Raw genomic sequence first — 22,900 nt, forward strand, 5'->3', positions numbered from 1 at the left:
GACAGTTTTCTCTTATTTTTTAGAGCAAAAGTATGTCGTGGTTGGCTTATTTCATATAATTAGTAAAATAATATGTACCTGATCAGACGTAATAATTGTGTAGCAATAATATTTTCAGTAAGTTGAAAAAATACCAAACCAGTCGAGCGTGTGTTTGTTGAAATATATTTAGCCGGATGTGGACACTGTGCTTGACAAGGCATATACTGGATGTGGGTGTGGCCTGCTTTGTTCTTATACGCCGTCAACTTAGCCATGTTTGTTCTACAAACTGAAAACAATTATGGGGACTGTTTAGGGCTTTAACTTTTTTATTTCATTATTTCTGTAATCGGAGTTCAGCTTTAAGCCTTGGTGTGAAAATATACTGGCCTGCGATGATGTGTGTGTATTTACTATAATGAATGCAGTGATGTATGGTTGGTAATACAATCTTGTTATTCATATGTTTGACAGAATAGAGGACATCTTAATTTATTAATACATGTAGGTCATCGACAAGCTTTAAACCTCACGGATATTTAATTTATAGCTGTTTAAAAGTTTTATGGTAAGTAATTGTTTTTTTGTCTTCTATCCTCCAGCAGAACAGTATAACTAAATCTTGGTTAAACCACCTCGCTGTTTCTTCCACTGTGTGATTGTAAGCGATTTCATTTTCCTCCTATACTATCGCAGTATTTGGTAAAGATATTTGCGTTGGAAATCCTGAAACGCAAATATCGTAAACTTGTAATTATTAATGTTAATTTCAATATTTTGAAAATGAAGTTAAATCGTGTTTGGTGATTTAATGACGAATAACGAAACAGAACCTGTTTCGTTATTAGGGATTCAAATTTTGAATAACAAATAACGAGACAGAATGTGTTTTGTTATTAGGGATTCAAATAAAATTATCTTTTTTTAAAACAAAAAAAAATCGTATCATTATAGTCCATTTTTGTTCATCTGTCAAGTAAACTTGTATTTACATCTCATTGATTTATAAGGAGGATGCTCTAGCAGTAAAAAAAACCCCAATCCTTTTTACACTTATATGTCATAAAACAATATATTTTCCTTTTTGAGCTTGAATAACGAGACAGGGCGTGTTTTGTTATTCGAAATTCAAGTTTTGAATGATGTTTAAAGTGACAGAATGTGTTTCGTTATTCGGGATTCAAATAAAATTATTATATTTTCTTAAAAATTTCGTATCATTATTGTATATTTGTCCAGTAAACGTGCTTTGAATAAGAGTTTCGAGTTTCATTACTACCGTTGATAAGATAATATGCAAAGTCTCGATTATCTATTTTTTTTATTTTAAAATTATATTAAGGCATCCTTTCTATGTTAAGGATACCGATGAAATTTTAACATTAAATTTGTGTTTATTCACATTAAGTCTTTTCTTGTTTTGTTTTTGCTCTTGATATGGATAATATGGTATAATTATGTATGTGTTATTTATATTGGTATAAAAATAGGTTAAAACAGTAACGAACAGGGTTAGACATGTGTTATAAGTTTATTATGGAAGGAAGAAAGTTGGTTTTTATACTAATTGTCCTTGGATGTAAGTTAACACCTTCACATGGTGAGTTGAATTTAATCTATATTACATTTCATTGTATAGTTTAAACGGCAATACAACCACGATGTATAATATTCGGGACATACACCACAATTTACTGTTTAGTTTACATCCTATTAGTAATGTTTAAAGACGTAACTGTATGTTGTATGTGTAGGATAAAGCACGAGACTGCGGTTATGTTGGGCAAAGAAAGACTGAAGAAAATACCCCGAGAGAAAGATAAACCGAGGCCGGTAGGCCGAGGTTTTTCTGTCGAGGGTTTTTTCTGAAGTCTTTCTTCCCCAGCATAACCGAAGTCGAGGACTTTATCTTGCTTATAAACCGTCTATGTTTACATGTACGCGCGATGAGAATATCCCAGAATTCCCACAAGAAAAACCTTATATCATGTTTTCTTATGTAAAACCTACCCTGGAAGAATAACCCGTTACAGGTTTAAAGAAAAACTTTCAGAAGAATAACCCCAAATTTCCCTGTATATATCGAAAACCTCCCCAGACTTTCAGACCAGACCGTAAGTTATTCCGGGCATAGAATATACCCCAAAGATCACTGAGATATACAGTTACAGATTTATAATTCTACCTAAAGATAGAACGTGGAAATTATCTGTATTTCATATAATACATAAATTTTATTTGTAACTAAAATAAACCATGTTGGAAATATTCTTTAAATATCTAGAAGGAGAGGACGTGATTATTAGGCCGTTAATGAACAACCCCGTAGCAAGCCCCCCCCCCCCCCCCCGAAAAAATTGCCGACCATAGTTCTAAAAATACCTACTTTTTGTAATAGACAGCAGTCAGGGATCATCGTGTGTAGTATTAATTTGGGGATATGGCACCTTGCACACAGTTCCATATTACAGAGGTAAATGCCTTGACCCGGGCTCCGAAGGGGCCGGACGATATGGTAACAAAATCATTTTTCTTTTATATTTTGTTAGAAAAAATAATGAAGACCCATTTCACAAAAATCGTGAAACATATACATGTATATGACTTCCCGCCCGGATATACTCCAAAGACCACCATTTCAGGTCGAAATTTCAAACATTTCTCGGTTGGAGGACTCCCGTACCCCTTAAACCCCAAGAGGAGAGACCCCCCCTCTCCTTTAGGTTGTCATCTTGTCACTAGGGTCCGGCAGCTAGGCTGCCTCAGGGCCCGGCTACCCCATGATCAGTCATTGGGGAGGATCCCGGTACCCACTTCGTACGGGGGGAGACCCCCCCCCCCCAAAAAAAAAAAGAAAAAAAGTTAGTTCTCCTACCCTCCGCACCCTGCAGGCTGGCTACGGGTCTGTTAATGAACGTCGTATTTCTCAGAAGGTAACACTAGACTTAACCCAGCATAAGTTAACCGAAACCCTAGTCTTAGCCCACTGTGGTTCCCCCTTGTCAGTGATGCAGGACGGAGGGCCTGACAAGGACAGCTGTGTAGTCGTTCGGGTGGGACGAAAAACCGAGGTCCCGTGTCCACATGGACGTGCACGTAAAATATCCCTTGACCTATGGAATTCGATATAAGAGTATGCCGTAGTGCCGCTGTCCAGGCAAAATTTCCCTCATCGCACACTGAATGACGTATGCCCGTCTTCATTAGACCAGTATGGAGTAGAACAGTAGGACGTTAAACCCCATTTCATTTCATTTCTGTTGCTCTTTATAAGTATCTCCCAAAAACACATTCTACAGTAGATATCGCATGTGTGACAACTTTCATATTCTCCTAGATCGCTTTACATCAATCTGATTAAAACACAGATCCTAATTCGTTTCGTTTTTATAGTTCAAAATTTCATTTTACTTGTCTTTACTACATGTAGTGTAGGCCATCGAAAGTATAAAAAACGAAACGAAATATAGATCTGTATTTTAATTATATTGGCTTTACATGAATTTGATTTTATTATACTTGTGCGTGTAATAAAGAGTTGGGTGATAAATAAAGTCTTCTTCTCGTTCTTTTTTAATATAAAAAAATATTCAATCTGATTAAAACATAGATCATATTTCGTTTCGTTTTTTATAGTTCAAATTTTCGTTTTACTTGTCTTTACTACACTAGGAATTGGATGATGTGAGGGATTAGCGAATTTTTGGCGTGAGGTGCACGGATCTGTGGGTAACCCGCTAGAAACATCAACGCTGATTTGTTTATCAAATGTCTGACGGCATAGGGCCAAAAGTCGCTCGTATAACATCTGACAACGCCAGTTGTGCGCTATAGAAATGCGTAATAATAATAATAACAATAATAATAATATAACAATGTAAAAAATTGGAGGTCAATGCTATCTATAGCCACATTTGTGACGCCTAAAGCAAATATTATGTAAGGCATAAGTAGACACTTTATACCTATGTACATACTATAAAAAATATAGATATTGCCCAAAGAACCATAAATTGGTGATAAATAATGTGAAGTATGTGGATAAACATCTATGTAAATAATAATAAATATAAATAATATATAATGAAACTGACTCAGCATTGAGAGAGAGAGAGAGAGAGAGAGAGAGAGAGAGAGAGAGAGAGATGGGGTTTAACGTCCACTCGACACAAACAAGATCACTTCGGGACTAACACATGGTTTTTAATTTTATTTCAATAATTCGCTTGCGCGTAGGGGTCTTTAGAAGTGAGAGGAAACCGGAGGACAGGGAGAAAACCCACGAGGTTGGACAGGCGACCCTACTCCTTGTCACGTACAGCCGGGAAATCGAAACCCCGCCAGTTGACTCAATGACAGACTGTATGATACAGCGCGCGCGTGCTAACCATTCGGACCCCCCCCCCCCCCGCCCCCGCCCCCCCCCCCCCGCAGCATTTAAAGAACAACAAATTAGCGATGGATACAAAAAGAGTTATGTCTTTGTTTTAAATACCACAATGTCATCAGATTTTGTTAACAATTGTATAGTTAATTTTAGGACCGGCCCTACCGTTGTCTTGTGCATGGTGGTCTATGGTTGCCATAGCAAATACATATTATTTTAATGAAATTTTAATATCTTTATTTATCTTTTATTTAATTCTTTTTTCATTCATTTAAAAAAACAATTTAAATTTATATTATTTTCATTATTTAAAACAAGAAATATTGTTGTTAAATTACATTATTTTAATTGTATTTTTTTTTTTCTTTTACCTTCTCTTTTTTTAAATTTAATTATTTTTTTTTCATTTAAATTTATTTTTATTTTTTTTATCTTCATTATTATTATTTATTTTTATTATAATTATTATTTCATGAACATGTTTTGTTTTATTATTATTATTTTCTGAAAAAGAATTGTTTTTTTTATTTTATATATATAAAAAAAAAAATGTTACTGTTCCGACTCAGAGCTTAGACTGGATAACCTGCTCTAATACGCCTGACTCGCTCCTACGTCACTCCTTTTCTGACTAGAGACAGGAAAAGCCGTATATAGATAAAGTTGCGACAACTGTGAAGCCATAAATTTCATATGACGTCATGAAAATATGACGTTAAGTGTACAAAGACCTCATCTTGGGTCCCAAGTATGTACCTACTCACTATATTCGATATCCTATCATACTGTTGTGTCGAAGTTAGCTGCCCCCGGCAAGGATGTAGAATTCCGCAAAAAAGAGATAAAACATACATTTTTGAAACGAAAAGTATATCTGAACAAACTATTATTATTATAATGCAACAAAAAGCGCACATTATTGTTATAATAATATAGTCTAATTGATAAGAAAATGAAATAAAAGATACACTAGATAAACGCGCTATTAAATATATTTAACTTGCATACACTTTTAAAAATCAGATTTTATTGTGCAGACGGGTAGGCTTAAAGTGAAAAATAAAAATTTAAAACCCTTTTGCCCTCTAGCAAAAGCTACGATTGGAATTTGAAGTCTATTGTATCTAGATCGTTTGAGGGGTTGGATGGCTGAATGGTTAGCACGTGCGTCTTGTATCAGCTGGAGTGGTTTCAAATCCCCGGCTGTACGTGACAAGGAGTAGGGTCGCCTGTCCAACCTCGTGGGTTTTCTCCGGGTCCTCTGGTTTCCTCCCACTGCTAAAGACCTCTACTCGCAAGCGAATTATTGAAATAAAAAATTTAAAAAAAAACATGTTAGTCCCGAAATGACCTAGTTTGTGTCGAGTGGACGTTACCCCCCCCCCCCCATCTCTCCCCAACGGAAAGAAATGACGATTAATTAAAATTCCACCATTTTGGATTTCATTTTGCCGGCCATTTTGAATATCTACCATCAAGAATTCTCGAAATTACATTTTTGAGATTATCGCTGCCCTTTTATTACCAAATTAATGTTGTTTTTATTATTATTATTATTTTAAATGGTATTATATTACCAAATTTGGCAGTCATTTTGAAAGAAATGTCCGCCATTAAATGAAAAATACATTTTTTAAATTGATTTTTGTCAAATTTGATTTTTCGACTTATTTCGCTTGCATAACCACTCTGTGTTTGAGGAATTTAAAAATTATTTATCCCCCCACCACTGAAAGACACTGATTATTTAATCAGGCTTTTAACTGACTCTGTATACAATCGTTAACATGTCCATAATCTCGTTGTTTATTTATGATTACATTGTCAGTTTGTAAAGTGCCCCTGAACATGTTATATGAAAGGGGGCACTGTAAATATGTTGTAATAATAATAATAATAATATCGCTCTCCGATAATTCCTGAAGAACGCCAAATTAAATTCTGTTAATCATGGCATTTTGTCATGGCCGATTTTGAGTATGATTTTGTCTGACATATTTATCATTGAACCAAACTGCATCGGTTTTCTTTTGCAATTTTTTTAGGATAAATTGTGGCTCGTAAAACGTTATACCAAGAAAAAAATAAAACCTTTTAAGTAAAGCTACATGACGCCATACAGGGCTTTGGAGACAGGTAGTGGGCAGCCATGTTTTGACGTAGTGTTACTAAAAATAGACGGGCATCCCTAATGATGGGGTTCAGCGTTAAAATGAGTAAATAGAAGATTTGTTAAGTTTTTCTTTAAAGTCTAAGATTGCTCATGCCAAATTAAACGTTGAACGTGCGACATCTTAGTGTTATCTTAAAATCTGCTCTTATTATCAGATACAATCGTAGGCCTACCGGCTTTGATAAATCCGGATATCTCTCATATTTCATTTGATTTATTGCCGTATTTCTCAAATTCCAAAATATTAATTATTGTTCCGCTAAATTCCATTATTGAGAAAAAAAATCCATAATTTCTGTTCTAATCCACAAGCTAAACATAAACTACCGCTGCATTTAATTGGTGTTGACATCTTTATTACATGTTTCAGCGTCCGATCATGTTTTTGTTTACATTGGTAATATGCGCAGAAAGAGATGCGCACTGCCGGGAGGAATTCCTCCTGGCAAGATGGCTGCCCGCGGCAAGATGGCTGCCCGCTACCTAGTCTCGGTCACCCAGAACCTCCTAGTCTTCAACATATGGAGGGTCTGGGAAGGTTGTGTCCCTTCCCACAATAAATCCCATAATTCTTGCATTAATATAAACAAACATGAATCGTGACAACGAATTAGGATTAATTTTAAAAGCATAGATATGGCCCATGAAGAGAGAAATTTTACAATAAACAATTAAGAGTGTTAGATATTGAACTTGCATGCAATCAAATGGATTTTTTGAAATGACATTCTTAAATTAATTTCATGGGAGTTACCTCCCTTAGACATTGTTTATGATAATGTGAAAGACCGGATTATCTAGCCAATTTTTCTCAAATGTTGACAACCTGTCTCCAAAGCCGTATATAGATAAAGTTGCGACAATTACTGTGAAGCCAGAAATTTCATATGACGTTAAGGCCGTCGTTCGCACTTCTTTTGGTGAATTTTAACAATAAAATCGTTTTTGAGGTTTTATGATTATCGGCGAGTAACACTATCTAGGAACACATACCAGTCATTTTTTCTTACAAAATTCTTCTTTATTTCTACAAAATTTGATTCTGAATGATCCCACCCTTTTTTATTTTGCCCTAATTCCGCAAAAACTATTGATAAAAATAAAAAAAACCAATAGGCATTTCATATGCGAAATACTCGGCTTCCGACCGGTAAACTGTCGCCATGTTGGATACTTTTAGAAAGCTTGGGATTCCCCCTATTGAAAGGAAATGACGTCTTTTAGGAGTAAATAATAATAAATACACTAAGTATATGCTCATAGCGCTACAAAAATTCTGATGACATGTTTGTTTATGTGCTATAACAGTTTTATGTCTCATAGTATTCTTTAAACAGGTGTGTTTTTAATAAACTCTTGAATTGCAATAAAGTTTGTGCATCTTTAACTTCTGATGGTAGTTTATTCCAAAATGTTGCTGAGTTATACTGGAAAGACCGCTGTCCAAATAATCTTAATTTGACTTTTGGGACACAAACTAAGTTTTGGTTAGCCGATCGTAGTGTTCGACTAGGACGATATTTTGAGACAAGTTCCGATAGATAACTTGGTGCGGTTTGGTGAAAACACTGATATGTTAGTGAGAGGATTTTAAATTTCACACGGGCCTCCACTGGAAGCCAGTGAAGTTCCCTAAGAACTGGCTTTATATGTGCACACTTTCTCGTTTTCGTCACAATTCTCGCTGCCGTATTCATGGTACGCTGCAGTCTATTAATTTGTTCTTTGGTCAAATTACCCAACAGACTGTTGCAATAATCTAATCTTGAGAGCACAAGGGATCGCACAATGTGGTGAGCAGCATCTCTTGAGATCAGATTTCTTATGGATCCTATGTTACGGAGGTGAAAGTGACAAATGCGATTAATGTTGGTGATATGTTGTTCCATTGATAAATATGAATCCAGGTGGACCCCGAGATTTTTCACTTTGTTTGAGAAATCTATCTGTGATTCTCCAATACGGATGGATGAATGATGAACATTCGCAATTCTACTCTTAGTTCCAACTAGCATGGCTTCAGTGTTTGAGGCGTTGAATTTTAGCAGATGAGTAGTCATCCATGTTTTGACAATGTCTGCACAGTTTTCAATATAAGTTACGGCTATGGCGGAGTTACTGGGTTCAAATTGATGAAGGAGCTGCGTATCATCAGCGTAGAAGTGGTGAGAGAGATCGTTATCAGAGAGGATTTTACCTAGTTCTCTGGTGTACAGAGTGAATAGCACGGGGCCAAGAACCGATCCTTGTGGTACACCTTGATGTAGAGCTGATTTATCAGAGGAAACACCATTAACATGAACAGATTGCACACGATCAGTCAGATAAGATGTAAACCATGATGATGCAATACCTCTAATGCCAAAGTCATGTGATAGAGACTGTATTAGTTGGCAATGATCGATTGTATCGAACGCAGCCGATAAATCGAGTAGGATGAGTAGACTGACCTCACCATTGTCGGCAGATATCTGAAGTTCGTTACAGACACGTAAAAGTGCAGTTTCGGTGCTATGACCAGGCCTATAAGCGGACTGGAATCTATCCAGTAATGAGTGCCTTGAGAGGCGTGATGACAGACGGGCTTTTACTGCCTTTTCCAACACTTTCAACAAAAAGGAAAGATTTGAAACGGGTCGATAATTGCAGAATTGGTTGGCATCAAGATTGGCCTTTTTAATAAGGGGCTTCACAACTGCTTCCTTCCGGATTCTAGGAAATGTGCCAGATTCCAAGCTTAGATTTATTATCCGTTTAATAACAGGTAGTAGTGTTTCTAAATGTAATAGCAGAATTTCGGTGGGCACAGGGTCCAACACACATGTTGATGGTTTGCTTCCCGAGATTAATTCCTTGATCTCTTCTTCGGTGAACGCATCAAAGGCAACCAATTCCTTCATAGCCGATATTTCGGTGTCAAGAACTTGTCTAATATTTTCAATTTCCTCGACAAAGAAAGAGTTGAAAGTATTGGCCAATGTTTCATCATCGTCATGTTCTGGCAGGATGTTTGTTTGTTCTTTTCCCATAAGAGAAAAAACAAAATCAAACAAAAATTTGGGTGAATTGGAGTTATCTGCTATTTTTGAAATACAATATTCTGATTTAGCTTTACGAATAACTGATGTGGTATGGGATTTAGCATGGTTAAAAATTTGTCGATGTATTTCTAATTTAGAGTGCCGCCACTGTCGTTCAGCAATGCGTCTCTTGTTTTTGGCTTGGTGTACATTCCCGTTATACCAGGGTGAATTCATTTTACAAGAGATAGTCTTAGTAGTGCTTGGGGCATGTTTATCTAAAAGTTCGGATAGTGTATCATTATAGAGTTCACAAAGAAGATCAAGGTCGTCAGGTGAATCGCTAATGAGACGGGAATTTTTAAGATCTAAATCAAACGAACTGTGATCTATCTGTTTCAATTTACGGCATTTTATTTCTTGTTTTAGTGGTGGCGGAGGAAGAGCATCAATAGAAAAGTTGATGAAGAAATGATCGGACATTTGCCGGTCGAGAACTGTTAAATTATTTATCAATTTGATGTCACTTCTTATTAATACGCTATCTAGGATGTGACCGTTTTTATGAGTTGCGGAATGCACAGGTTGGAGCAGGTCGTGAGTCTGAAATAATCTTGTAAATCGTTTGATCTCAGGCTTTTCTGGTTCATCAAAATGTAAATTAAAATCACCCATAATCAATAAGTTTTTCTGAAAACGCTTTGATAAAGGTGTTTCCAATTCCGGATAGAACATTGTACTACGAATTGCATTTGCTTTTGAAGGAGGGGACGATAGATACAAATCATTCGTAACAATAGACTTGATATCGAAGCTTTAACCTCTAATATTTCAAACGATTGATACGATTCTGAATTTGGTTTCATGAGTTAAAGTTTAAGAGAAAGTTTATGTAGCACAGCAAGTCCACCCCCGGTTGACGTTATTCGTGGCACACTAATTAGTGTATAACCTGGAGGGGTCATTTCTGTGATAATCGATTCATCACCGTTTACCTTTAGCCACGATTCTGTGATAAAGAGGATGTCAAGATCATCCTCAAGTAAGGTATCATATACATCAAGTGTCTTGTTACGTGAAGATTGTGCATTCCACAAAGCAATTCGTAAAGAGGAAGACTTATGTTTAGGAAAGACTTGGATTAGATTAGAGTAATTAGTTCCTTTAATTTGTCTATTTTCCAGTAGGTTCCTTCGAGTTGAAGTAACACGTATTCGACGCCTCTTATTTCGTCCCGCTCGGCAACCTCTTCTTTTTGATTTAGTTTGAGACCTTCTTAGTTCAGGGATATTTTCCAACAGTTGTGTGTTTAATGGGTTTTGTTCATGTATGTCAGCTTTGATAAGAAATAACTCTTCTCTGCTGTAAGTTATCATGGTGATCAAAGGTTCAGTGACTATAACCTGTTTAAACAATTGGTGAGTAGAGATCTGCCCACAATGAGTTAGCTTTATTGACTGTCCTGAAGTAAAATGGAGGTCAGTAGTGAGTAGAAATTCACTAATACACGGTATAGTATGCAATAAAACTATTGATATCTGCATAATCCAAAATAGTTTGAACACAAAATCTGCAAAAAATGATGCACAAGATAGTCACACACAACTTGGCACAAATTCATGCAATGAATTCATCTGGAACTTGTGAAATATTATAAAAATATCAGAGCACCTAAACACTGCAGTCACTCAGGGCGCTGTTACATCATAGGAGTGTCTTGAAACCTTTCCTCTGTATGGAGATAAAAATAGCAAGCAAGAACAAGTTTTGCATACCTAATGAGGTTATTTCGAGAATACGTTATTTAAATGGTCAGTCACATAGGTCAATGGTGAAGTCTCCAATCAGAAGCGGGCAATCCCCTAGGTCAGGTCAATGGGCATGCGCACTGGTTGCTATATTACTGATCCATACGTCATTGTTTATCAATATTTTTGAAGATTTTCAAAGAAAATGCCTTTGCAATTGTTTAGATGACTAAATACGTATGACAGACACTCATAATAAACAAAATGAAGATGAATATTCGTCTACTAGACCTAGTAGTGGTATGGTAGCATACCATTACCAGGTAGGCCTACTGTCACTGATTATAGTTATGGTTGTTTTGAATAACATCTATTCTATGTCGAAGTTCGGTTGTAAATTTACACACAAGAAATAAAATAAGAAAATACTGTATATTGATAAGAAATACATTAGAAAATATATATATTAAAAGTCAGTTTATTAATATTAAATAAATGAATTGAACAGATCGGCGTAAGTTGTTCTACTGAAATACTTCAACTTCAGTTGTTGATTTCTCAGAACAGTTTTTTTCTAGAGTTACCAATTTTAGTCATGCTATATCTCTGAAAGTTATCGTCAGATTTTCTTGAAACTTGGAATATAACTTCCTATATAATCTATATAATAACTTTGTGCAATAGGAGAATTTTATTGAAATCTGCAAAATAGTTCCTGATATATTGTTGCCATAGCAACTATGACACGTGAAAGAATTTTGAAGTTAACATTAAAATGTGTATAACTTGCTTTTTAATTATTATTTTGTAATGAAACCGCCTATTGCACAAAGGAACATGTCAGTAACCGCTTTGCTTAATTTTAAAACATTCTGTTGAATAGTTTCTGAGAAACTGGATGACTAAAATTATACGCAGAAATCCAAGATGGCCGCCATTTCCTTAGCAACATGTACCCCCAGGTAAATTATTAGTATGACCCAGAATTGTGGGGGGGGGGGGGGCTAAATGTGGGGGCCCAGGACATTTGTCCCACTTTGCCCCCCCCCCCAGATCCGGTACTGAAGCAAAGATACTAACTCGGAGTACATTTTTGTTTTGACAAATATTTGTAATTTTTGGAGATTACATTGAGTTTAATACTTGCTTATCTATATAAGTTGAATTTTTTCATTTATTCTTCACGTTCACTATCATTCGGTCAAAAATTTTGTTATCTTATTAGAATTCTTTTATAACAAATAGTTTGTTTATTTTCAAATTCGGAAATTTAAAAGTAGAAATATTAGTTTATTTGTTTTATTAACAATAACATTGTTTTATGTGTACATGGTGAGACTTCGTGAAGTAGAATTCGTAATTTCTCAGAGGGGTAAGCCGCGAGTCTTGCTAGATGGATATGTGTATAGAAAAAATAATGAGCGCGGTGAATGTATTCATTGGAAGAGTGTAAAGGCAACCTGTAGTGGAAAATGTACAACAATGGATATATACGTTCGAAACGTTACATATTTTATACAATTTCTATATAAATTAATTTTTCATTCTTGCTTCTGTTTGTTTTGATATAATCTGTTCTACGCTGTAGCCTGAATGGTATATGGAAGAATCTATTTTAGCTATAGAGAGGGTATATAAGTAGGGATAATAAAACCACCAGACCGTATAATCTGTTGTTAAAAGCTTTAGTCGAAATGGGACGTAGGCGAAATGGGAGGGTACCAGAGCAATTACGTCATTTCGGGATTAAGATACCACATATTACAAGTCATACCCAACGGAAAGAAATGACGATTAATTATAATTCCACCATTTTGGATTTCATTTTGCCGGTTATTTTCAATTTCTACCATCAAGAATTCTCGAAATTAAACTTTTGAGATTATCGCTGCCCTTTTATAACCAAATTAATGTTGTTGTTTTGTTTTTTTCATTTTGATTAGTTTTTTTTTAAATGGTATTATATTTCCAAATTTGGCAGTCATTTTGAAAAAAATGCCCGCCACCAAATGAAAAATACATTTTTTTTAATTAATGTTTGTCAAATTCGATTTTTCCACAAATTTCGCTTGCATAACCACTCTGTGTTTGAGGAATTTAAAAAGAAATTATTTATCCTCCCACAACTGAAAGACACTTAGTACGAGATATAGCTCTCCGATTATTCCCGAAGAACGCCAAATTGAATTCTGTTAATCATGTCATTTTGCCTTGGCCGATTTTGAGTATGATTTTGTCTAACATATTGGTTTCTTTTGCAATTTGTTTAGGACCCGTAAAACGTTATACCAAGAAAAAAATAAACCGTTTTGTTAAGTAAAGCTATATGACGCCATGACGTCATAGTTTTTTGGCGTCATAATTGGGACCCAAAATGGCGCCTGTAAATGAGTTGTAACTTTCCCTATACAGGGCTTTGCCTGTCTCTATATTGAGGTCAGAATAGCGCAGTGACGTAAGAACCAGCCTGACGTCATTTAGAGCAGGTTATCCAGTCTAATATAGAGCGAAGCTCTAAAGCACCGCGCAAAGCGCGGTGCTTGAGCAAAGCTCTTTTCCGGTAACACAGGAGCGTAATTGAAAATGTCACCCACAGACTGTTGATTAAAAAAAAATTCAGCCGGAACCGGATACACTGGGCAAAACAGGCAATGCGCATGTCAACTTACCAAATCTCGCCCAAGCGAGATCACGTAACTAACAAAAATAATTCTATCCACCAAATCTCGCCCAAGCGAGATTACGCGCCTCATAGAACTATTTCTATGACGCGTCTAATCAATGACGTCACATATTTTTTACGTCAATGAAAATAATTCTCACACTTTTTTGTTTTTTTTTTAAAAACAAAATTAATGTATAAAATTTAGATCTCAATAAAAACTAAATTATTTAATATTTTTTGTATCACTTGAGAAAATTAATTATGAATGAAGGTTTTATATTTAACAATAACCAGCTTCGCTCTACATATTATGTAACAGGCATTGCCCGAGTAGAGCGAAGCTGATTATTGCCAAATAAAACCTTCATAATTAAGTGTGTAGAATTATTTTTGTTAGTTACGTCATAGACATGGTTACGTGATCTCGTTTGGTCGAGATTTGGTAAGTTGACATGCGCATTGCCTGTTTTCCCCAGTGTATCCGGTTCCGGTCTGAATTTTTTCTTAATCAACAGTCTGTGGGTGACATTTTCAATTACGCTCATGTGTTACCGGAAAAGAGCTTTAGAGCTTCGCTCTATATTATTCTTGTAGTCAGTGTAGACTGGATAAACTGCTCTAAATGACGTCAGGCTGGTTCCTACGTCACTGCGCTATTCTGACGTCAATATAGAGACAGGTAGCGGACAGCCATCTTGCCAGGAAGAATTCCTCCCGGCAGTGCGCATTTCTTTCTTTACTAATGTAAACAAAAACATGATCGAACGCTGAAGTGTGCAATAAAGATGTCAACACCAATTAAATGTAGCCGTAGTTTATGTTTAACTTGAGGTTTAGAGCCGAAACTATGCAATTTTTTCGCAATAATGGAATTTAGCGGAACAATAATTAATATTTTGGAATTTGAGAAATACGGCAATAAATCAAATGAAATATGATGAGCGATTTGCCATAGCCGGTAGGCCTACGGTTATATCTGATTTTAAACTGTCGCTTTGTTTGGGTTTACGATAACAATAAGATGTCGCACGATCAACGTTTAATTTGGCTAGAGCAATCTTAGACATTAAAGAAAAGCTTAACAAATCTTCTAGCTTACTCATTAGGGATATCCGTCTATATTTAGTAACACTACGTCAAAACATGGCTGTCCACAACCTGTCTCTATAATGGACACAGCTCACCAAATATTTCTACGCCGTCACCGAATGTAGGGCGAAAGTTATTTTTAGTCTTTCTCTCCCTTTCCCTTTTTCCCCCTTTTGCATGGCGATTTTTGTTGACTTTTTGGTGTAGAATCGAAGAAAGGGGTTTGAAAATACATTTTCTACCAGGTTTTGGTGAATATTCATGATTTTGAGGCGGAAGGATACAAGAGTTGAGAGGTTGGTTAGGTTGAAATGTAGGGTCCAAAATTGCATGTTTTCTTGTCTCTACTTCCAGCTTGTGTATCTCAAGTTTTCCACGGTGAACCTCATACATGCTTTTGGGCAAGAGGTTGCCACATGTTGCTCCATCTGTGGTAGAAAGCGTTCTACCCAACGAAAATTTGGGAAAAAGTTAGAGCCGGTCTAAGAGACGAAAATTAACATTAAAGTCAATGGGCAAATCTTTAGTGATCTGTGGCGATATGCAAGTCAGAAAAGGAGTGACGTAGGAGCGAGCCTAATATATTAGAGCAGGTTAACCAGTCTAGTAGTCAATGTCATTCGTATCATCAGTCGACTCTACCTGCTGCTAAAACCAATATTCGAGGTCCACAATGTTTCGCTTTCGGACGTTTTATCAACATAAATCCTTCGACGAAAGCACAGGGTGTTAGTTTTCACAAGTAAGTATGAATATTTAATGAAATCGGTCAGGAAAAGGAAAACCAAAATCTCGAACTAGAAGAGTCGATCTACGAGTATAACATAGACTCGGATTGTACTAGGTAGGCCTAATGGTATAATGTCGTCCAGTTTTACCATGCACTCACAATAATTAATTTGATTATGCTCAAAACCCAGATTTCAAATTATTACTAACAAATTGCATTGTCTTGTATGAAGAATAATTTGACAGGAGTCCAGGGTCATGAGTATGAGAGCGTGCTGGTGTTTATTTTGCCGCTGAATGGACCTCCACATAAATAAAAATAACCGGTAATTACTTATAGGACTAGGGCAAAATCTACACACAAATAAAAAAAAACGGTATTTTATTCTAGGCCACAATCGTTTAGAAAGTTAAGCTTTATTGAACCGGGCTTTATCATAGAAGTAGATATTATAAAAATCCCCACTCAACAGAAGTAAGAACACACTTAAATTTCGTTATGAGGGAGTGGTTTATTGAATGTTTAGGGTTGAAATACCCTTTATCATCCATTTTATCAGAAGAGTGGGAAGTCAAACCCCATTATTTCATTTGCAGTTTTCATGGCTGAGATACATAGATGTGTTAACGGGGCAAAGATTCAGAGCATGGACCACGGTTGCTCAAAGAGCATGACAGTAGCTCGCTGACCTGTTTTCGATCGAGGTCTTGGCCGTGGTTCCACCTTGTCAGTGGTGCAGGACAGGGGGCCTGACAAGGGACATCGTATAGTCATTCGGATGGTACGAAAAATCGAGATCCCTTGTACGCATTGGCGTGCACGTAAAAGAACTGTTTGCTGTTGAAATTCGATATACGAGTAGGCTGTATCACCGCTGTCCAGGCAAAAAATTTGCCCATAGCACACTGTATGATACCAGTCTTTATTAACCCAGCTGGGGCAGAACAGTAGGACGTTAATCCCCATTTCATTTTCACTAATCATGACACCAACTTGTGACGTGTTCTTTTCCATGGAAATTTGTTCAGCTGGGGGTAGGGAGAGAACATTCGAAGGATATCTTTCGATGAATGTCTGTACAATAACATGGGTCTGCTGAGAATTTTGCCTGGAGACCACCAGGGTATCTTTTACATCGACAGAATTTAGTGGGTGTATATTCTTATACTTTACAATATATTAAATACGATCTCCAAATTCTTCGAACCTCTGAGATTAGACGCTCCCTCATGGACCCTGCAAAGGTTGCTTGCTCTCTCTCTCTCTCTCTTGTTTTTTTTTAAAAAGTAGGAAATCTATTTTTTCATCGCTTTCGACCCTTCTCTTTTCATATATTAAGCCCTGCAAGTTGGAATATGGATAGAAAAATATTTAATTTATTGTTCTTTATTGCTTCTCGTAGGAACTTTGTATGTGCACCTTTTCACATTATTTTCTTGTCAAAGGAAAATAAACATAAAATGCTGTATTTATTTTATATTTTAGAATGTACAAGCAGGAGACCAACAACAACCAATTTTAGAAGATCAGATAGGCAATCCATCGAAACTGACACTGACATGACACTTAGTCACAATTTGTAGAACTGAAATGGGGTTTAACCTCCTACTGTTCTGTTCCGACTGGTCTTATGAAGATGGACATACGCCATACAGTGTGCTATTAGGACAGTTTTGCCCGGGCAGCGGCAATATGGCCTACTCTTTTATCAAATTCCAACTGTCAAGGGATCTTTAACGTGCACACCAATGTATACACTGGACATCGGTTTGTGGTCCAAACCGAACGACTAGACAGCTGTCCTTGTCAGGCTCTCCGTCCTGCACCACTGACAAGCGGAAACCACGTCGGAAAATCCCGATGAACTTTCTCGGCCAATGCAGCAATCGAAACCCCGGGCTAGCAAACCAGCGTCTTACCCACTTAGCCACTGTGGCTTTCTACAATTTGTAGAGAAATGAAATACAACCTGTGTATTACTTGAATATCAACATTTTCATATTTGACTACGGGTTCAGCAGTCATTGTTGTAATAAATTTAATAAAGGGGTAGATATAACACATAGTATTGATAATAATATTAGGAAAATGAAAATAATAATACTTATGTAAAGTTAATTAAAGTTGTCTTTTCCACAGTAATGAAGAATGAGTAGGGGTGATGGAAAACACAATATTTAGGTTATTTAATAAGTCCCATCATAAGCACTAGGCAGGAATATCACTGTGTCGCGGTTAAGGTCTGGGCTGTTCCTTTTAATGTGTATGGCCGCAATAAGTTTACAACAATGAGATTTATTTTAGTCTATAGTTACTTCAAGTTAATTACCGTTATCTAAACATACCATGGTATACCATAATTGTATTGTAGGTACTATTTCATTCTGTCGGTAGTATTGTATATATTATCTTAACTACTTAATTGCTTAACTTTACCGGGGGGGGGGGGGGTGGATGGCCGAATGGTTAGCACGCGTGCGCTGTATCATACGGTCTGTCATTGAGTCAACTGGCGGGGTTTCGATTCCCCGGTTGTACGTGACAAGGAGTAGGGTCGCCTGTCCAACCTCGTGGGTTTTCTCCGGGTCCTCCGGTTTCCTCCCACAGCTAAAGACCCCTACGCGCAAGCAAATTATTGAAATGAAAATTAAACCATGGGTGAGTCCCGAAATGACCTTGTTTGTGTCGAGTGGACGTTAAACCCCATTTCTCTCTCTCTCTCGCTTAACTTTACTCATGGCTACACTTAAGCTTACAATCTGTTTCACAGAGATCTTCTAATATCTCTGTAACAGATGACTGTTTCGACACGTGACGTCACATCACGCGGCGTCAATCATTGGTCAATATGGTCAATAGCGCGTGCATTGTGTACATAAGACGTTACTGATTCGGGCTAAATCTTGAATTTTACTTATTTTAATACCCATTTACACTAAATAGGAAACGCTTTTTACCTACAAATAATTGAAACGTCTTTATTTATTTTTCTAATAAATGAAAAAAATGTTTTAGAATTTAATTTGACGGAAAAAAAAAGTTAATATTTGGGACTCATTAAGTCGCATCGATGTCATCCTTATCAGTGATTGTAGCGGCCTAGCGAAAATTCACTGCTGATCAAAGCTTAGTGTTAATTAGTTTGTAAGGAATAACCACCTTTGATCTTCTTGTTGTCCTTTAAGGTTTCGTGAATTGTTTTTGTAGTCTTTCTGTATATATTGATCTCATAATTCTTGTATTAATTAACTTTTAACCATATGAAATCTATTGTACGAACAGTTTTTAATATGTAAATAATCCAATTTTCCACATAACGCAAGCGGATTCTTTTTCCCTACGTTTTTTTTTTCTATCCGCACTGATGACGCCAAACATCAGTCAGCTGGACCTCCTGTTTTAACATGTTTTTATTATGACAAAGGGAGAAGATCACCCGCCCTCTCTTCTCACGACAGCGATTTTATAAGTGTGCTTTAAATTGACTTTTTTTTAATTATTATTCAAGGACTTTTTATTTTGTGTTTTACCAATTTTAAGGAGACTTTTGATATACACGGACGTTTGTATTGTATGCTTTTACCAATTTTAAACCTATTAAGTGTAAATAATTTAATTAAATCAACCTTCCATAATCTCATATTTAATGTACTGGACGTTAAATCTGTAATAAACAACAACAAACAACACTTGTATTACTGTATTAGCTTGATAACTTTGAGAGAATACTCTTCAAACGTTGCCCAAATAAATTAAGTAGCTGTTTTCCCATAAGTATGTGTTTTTGTGTATCTCTATCCAGTTACTAAATGTCTCTGAAAGATCATCAAAGTTTTCCGTTCGGATAAGCTACAGTCGATTTGGCAAAAGGTTGGCATACAATTACACTTCCCTAATCCGTTTATTGTTCCGTTTTCGTCATAGTCTTGAGGCTCAGCGCGGAGGGTGTCCATCAAATGGGCACAAAACCAGACCCAACTTTTCTAGAGTACAATTTTGCGTAGAATACGATGCCAAGTGGTAATCAGTCCGCCGTTGGGGCGTTTTCGAGATATTCGGGGTCAAAGGTCAAATGGGTTCATTTGCACTGAAAGTGAATGCGCAGTCATTCTTGTATCATAAAAATAAGCTGAAAATGATCGAAAGTAATCATACTTTCAATAAAAATGTAAATTTGCTAATTTCACCTTTGTTCTTTGAGACCCCGGAGGTCAAAAGGTCACTTTTTCTGTTTTACCACTAGGAAGATTTAAAGTAATAAATGTCAGCGTAAAATATAATAACTAAGCGAAACCTCTTCTACTTAATAATAGAAGCATTTGAAATTTATCTTTAGGTGGTCTTAGCATCGAACTTTTACTTTGGAACGTCGAAAATGTTCTTGCATAACAGAACCAAAGACTTCGGAACCTGTTTCAAAAATACGTAAAAACTGTTAAATCAAAATCTCTCCGAATTAGTTTTACAATCGGGGATTCGAAACCACGACAGTTGACCCAATGACAGGCCTTATGATACAGCACGCATGTGCTAACCATTCGACCATCCAACCCCCCACATCAAATAGACAGCGAGCCAACGACAGCGCGTGTAAAGACGGATATACGAAAATGCATGACAATATAAATATGAATGAAAATATGGGTTACATAATAACATAATTAAAAATGGTCATTTGAATTAAATAATTATTAATTACTAACGGAAAACAAGTCGTTAAAACTGAGGACGTGGGTCGGGCAATGAACATGCACTTCAGATTATCACATTATTATTATTATTATTATGTAAGGTGAACGAGCTTTCGCGACAACATTTACATAACCTGTTAATAGGTTTGTCTTCAATATGCTGACATTGCGATTTCTTGTAGCACATGGCCGATCACGCCTCACACCAGTATGATACAACGTTTTAGAAATATTCCCCCGATGGCTTGTATTGTTACCCTTATTTTATTGTTACTTTGTTTTTATACGCCCACACTGTCTAGATTATTGCCCCTGATTGTACAAAAAATCCCGTTTGTTTTTAGCTTGTTCTCTATCCATCTTTTGCCAAATGTGGGCGTATCCTGCCTGGCAGCTGCTGGTTAATAAAGAATTTATTACTACAAGTATAGCGCAGCAGACGATTGCGACTGGCCCTGCGTAACTATTTATTTATGGTGCGGTTCTCCTACACTTACTAATAGACGTGATTAACAGGCTATTTCGTCAAACTATCGCGTTTGATTTGCATACTTAAACGAAATTATCTTCGTAGATATATTGAAACGCGTAAGTAATAATATACTTACCTTTTATATATGACAATCAATAGGCATTCCGATTTACCTGTTTTATCGTATGTTAACACCTATGTAAAAATGATTGAAGAGAATTGCAGATCCCTAAACTTGAAGAAAATAAATTCCCAAACATGCTTTATATTGAATGGGTATGAGGGTTCGTGATGTTTATAAACTAACTTGTACGGGTTCATGCCGCGCATGGATGTATTCCTAGCTGTTTCCAACTGTACTACCAGTATATTTGAAATCCTCAAGATAATACCATCCACATTTTATAAAAAATTAAGATACGTCTCCACCTCCAAAGATAGAATGGAACATTCCGCTTTCTATTTTGGACCTTCTCCCTATACTTCGTCGTGTTCAAGCATGTCAAGAAAAAAAACACCAATATTATTTATATAGCAGAGAGGGAAGCGACTAATCTTCCCGTACATGAAAACTGTCATATGGTCAATTTCGTCATCAAACAAAGGTAATAAAACAGGTACAACGGAATGCCTATAGACTTCTATATTAGAAAGATACTATCTATACGAAACATAATCTGTTTATTTTTATTACCAATAATAAGGTGATGCTGGATCTGATCTCTCCAAACTCAGTACCGAATACTTTGAGTGGAGAATGTCTGTGCTGCCGGAATCGTCCACTAGGCGTGGTTATCATAAATACAATGATATCCTGGAATCGTTCACTTTGGCTGGTTATAACGAATCTAAGGTAAGTAAAAGTAGTTGAAGGGTACGGGCACTGGATTTGATTTTAATCAAGGGATTTTCCCAAAAAATTGTGTTGAAACAACACAAGGGGATCACGTGGCTTAGTGGGTAAGACGCTGGCTCGCTAGTCTGGAGGTCGGGTGTTCGATCCTTGCATTGGCCGAGAAAGTTCATCCAGATTTCCCGGCGTGGTTCTCTCTTGTCAGTGAGGACAGCTGTCTAGTCCTTCGGCTGATACGAAAAACCGAGGTCCCGTGTATACATTGGAATTCGATATAAGAGTAGGCGATAATGCCGCTGCCCGGACAAAATTTCCCTCGTAGCTCACTGTATGGCGTATGTCCGTCTTCATTAGCCCAGTATAGGAGCAGAACAGTAGGACGTTAAACCCCATTTCATTTCATTTCATTTGAAACAACACAAACTTGTTTTGAAACAACACAAACTTGTGTTAAATGTTGAAACAACACAAACTTGTGTTAAATGTTTAAACAACACAAAACGTGTGTTAAAATTTATAAAACAACACAAACTTGTGTGAAAATCTACGCATAACTGGTGTTAAAATTTATGAAACTTTTGTTGATTCATACAAACATGTGTATAACCACCAACATTTAAGCAATTTATATCCAGTATAGCAGCCTTTACCATACATACCCTCTTTTGTTCTGGTTTAACTGTAATGTTTGGTAAATGACATGACAACAATTTTGTTTGTTAAATTATTATTTATTCATAAAATGATTATTTATTCACAAAATTATATGAACAATTAAATTAATGCCAAATCAAAAATAAACCTGACATTCTGATGGGTAATAAAATCAAAGTAAATCCAAAACTAATAAAATTGTGATATATAATGACCCCCCCCCCCCCTCCAAAAAATAAATAAATAAATAAACAAATCATAAAAGAAACATGCACTGAGACATTTGGAATATTAATAAACAAAGTTTATGCCAATACTAATAAAATTGTGTTATTATAATATAACATATAATATAATATTTCATTTCATAAGCAAGGGAAAGTTAACTTAATATACCTCAATGTTTTTTTTGTAATTCTTTGTATATTCGATCTGC

The 22,900-nt window shown here is 36.2% G+C and overlaps 1 protein-coding gene across 2 annotated transcripts in view; it reads left to right on the forward strand.

Annotated features, from left to right (window-relative positions):
• The first annotated feature begins 219 nt into the window (after window positions 1-219).
• The window catches only part of LOC126829397 (uncharacterized), a 42,264-nt gene continuing 19,583 nt past the window's right edge, over window positions 220-22,900 (forward strand). The window contains exons 1-3 of one of the 2 annotated variants that reach the window (XM_050559220.2): window positions 220-550; window positions 1,473-1,582; window positions 21,662-21,810. In XM_050559220.2, the coding sequence (XP_050415177.2) occupies window positions 1,501-1,582; window positions 21,662-21,810 (231 nt within the window). In that variant the 5' untranslated portion in view covers window positions 220-550; window positions 1,473-1,500. The remainder of the gene's footprint in view (window positions 551-1,472; window positions 1,583-21,661; window positions 21,811-22,900) is intronic. The other variant, XM_050559219.2, reaches the window with a different exon arrangement.

The sequence above is a fragment of the Patella vulgata genome, chromosome 8 (genome assembly GCF_932274485.2).
Source record: "Patella vulgata chromosome 8, xgPatVulg1.2, whole genome shotgun sequence".
Classification (NCBI taxonomy): Eukaryota; Metazoa; Mollusca; class Gastropoda; family Patellidae; genus Patella; species Patella vulgata.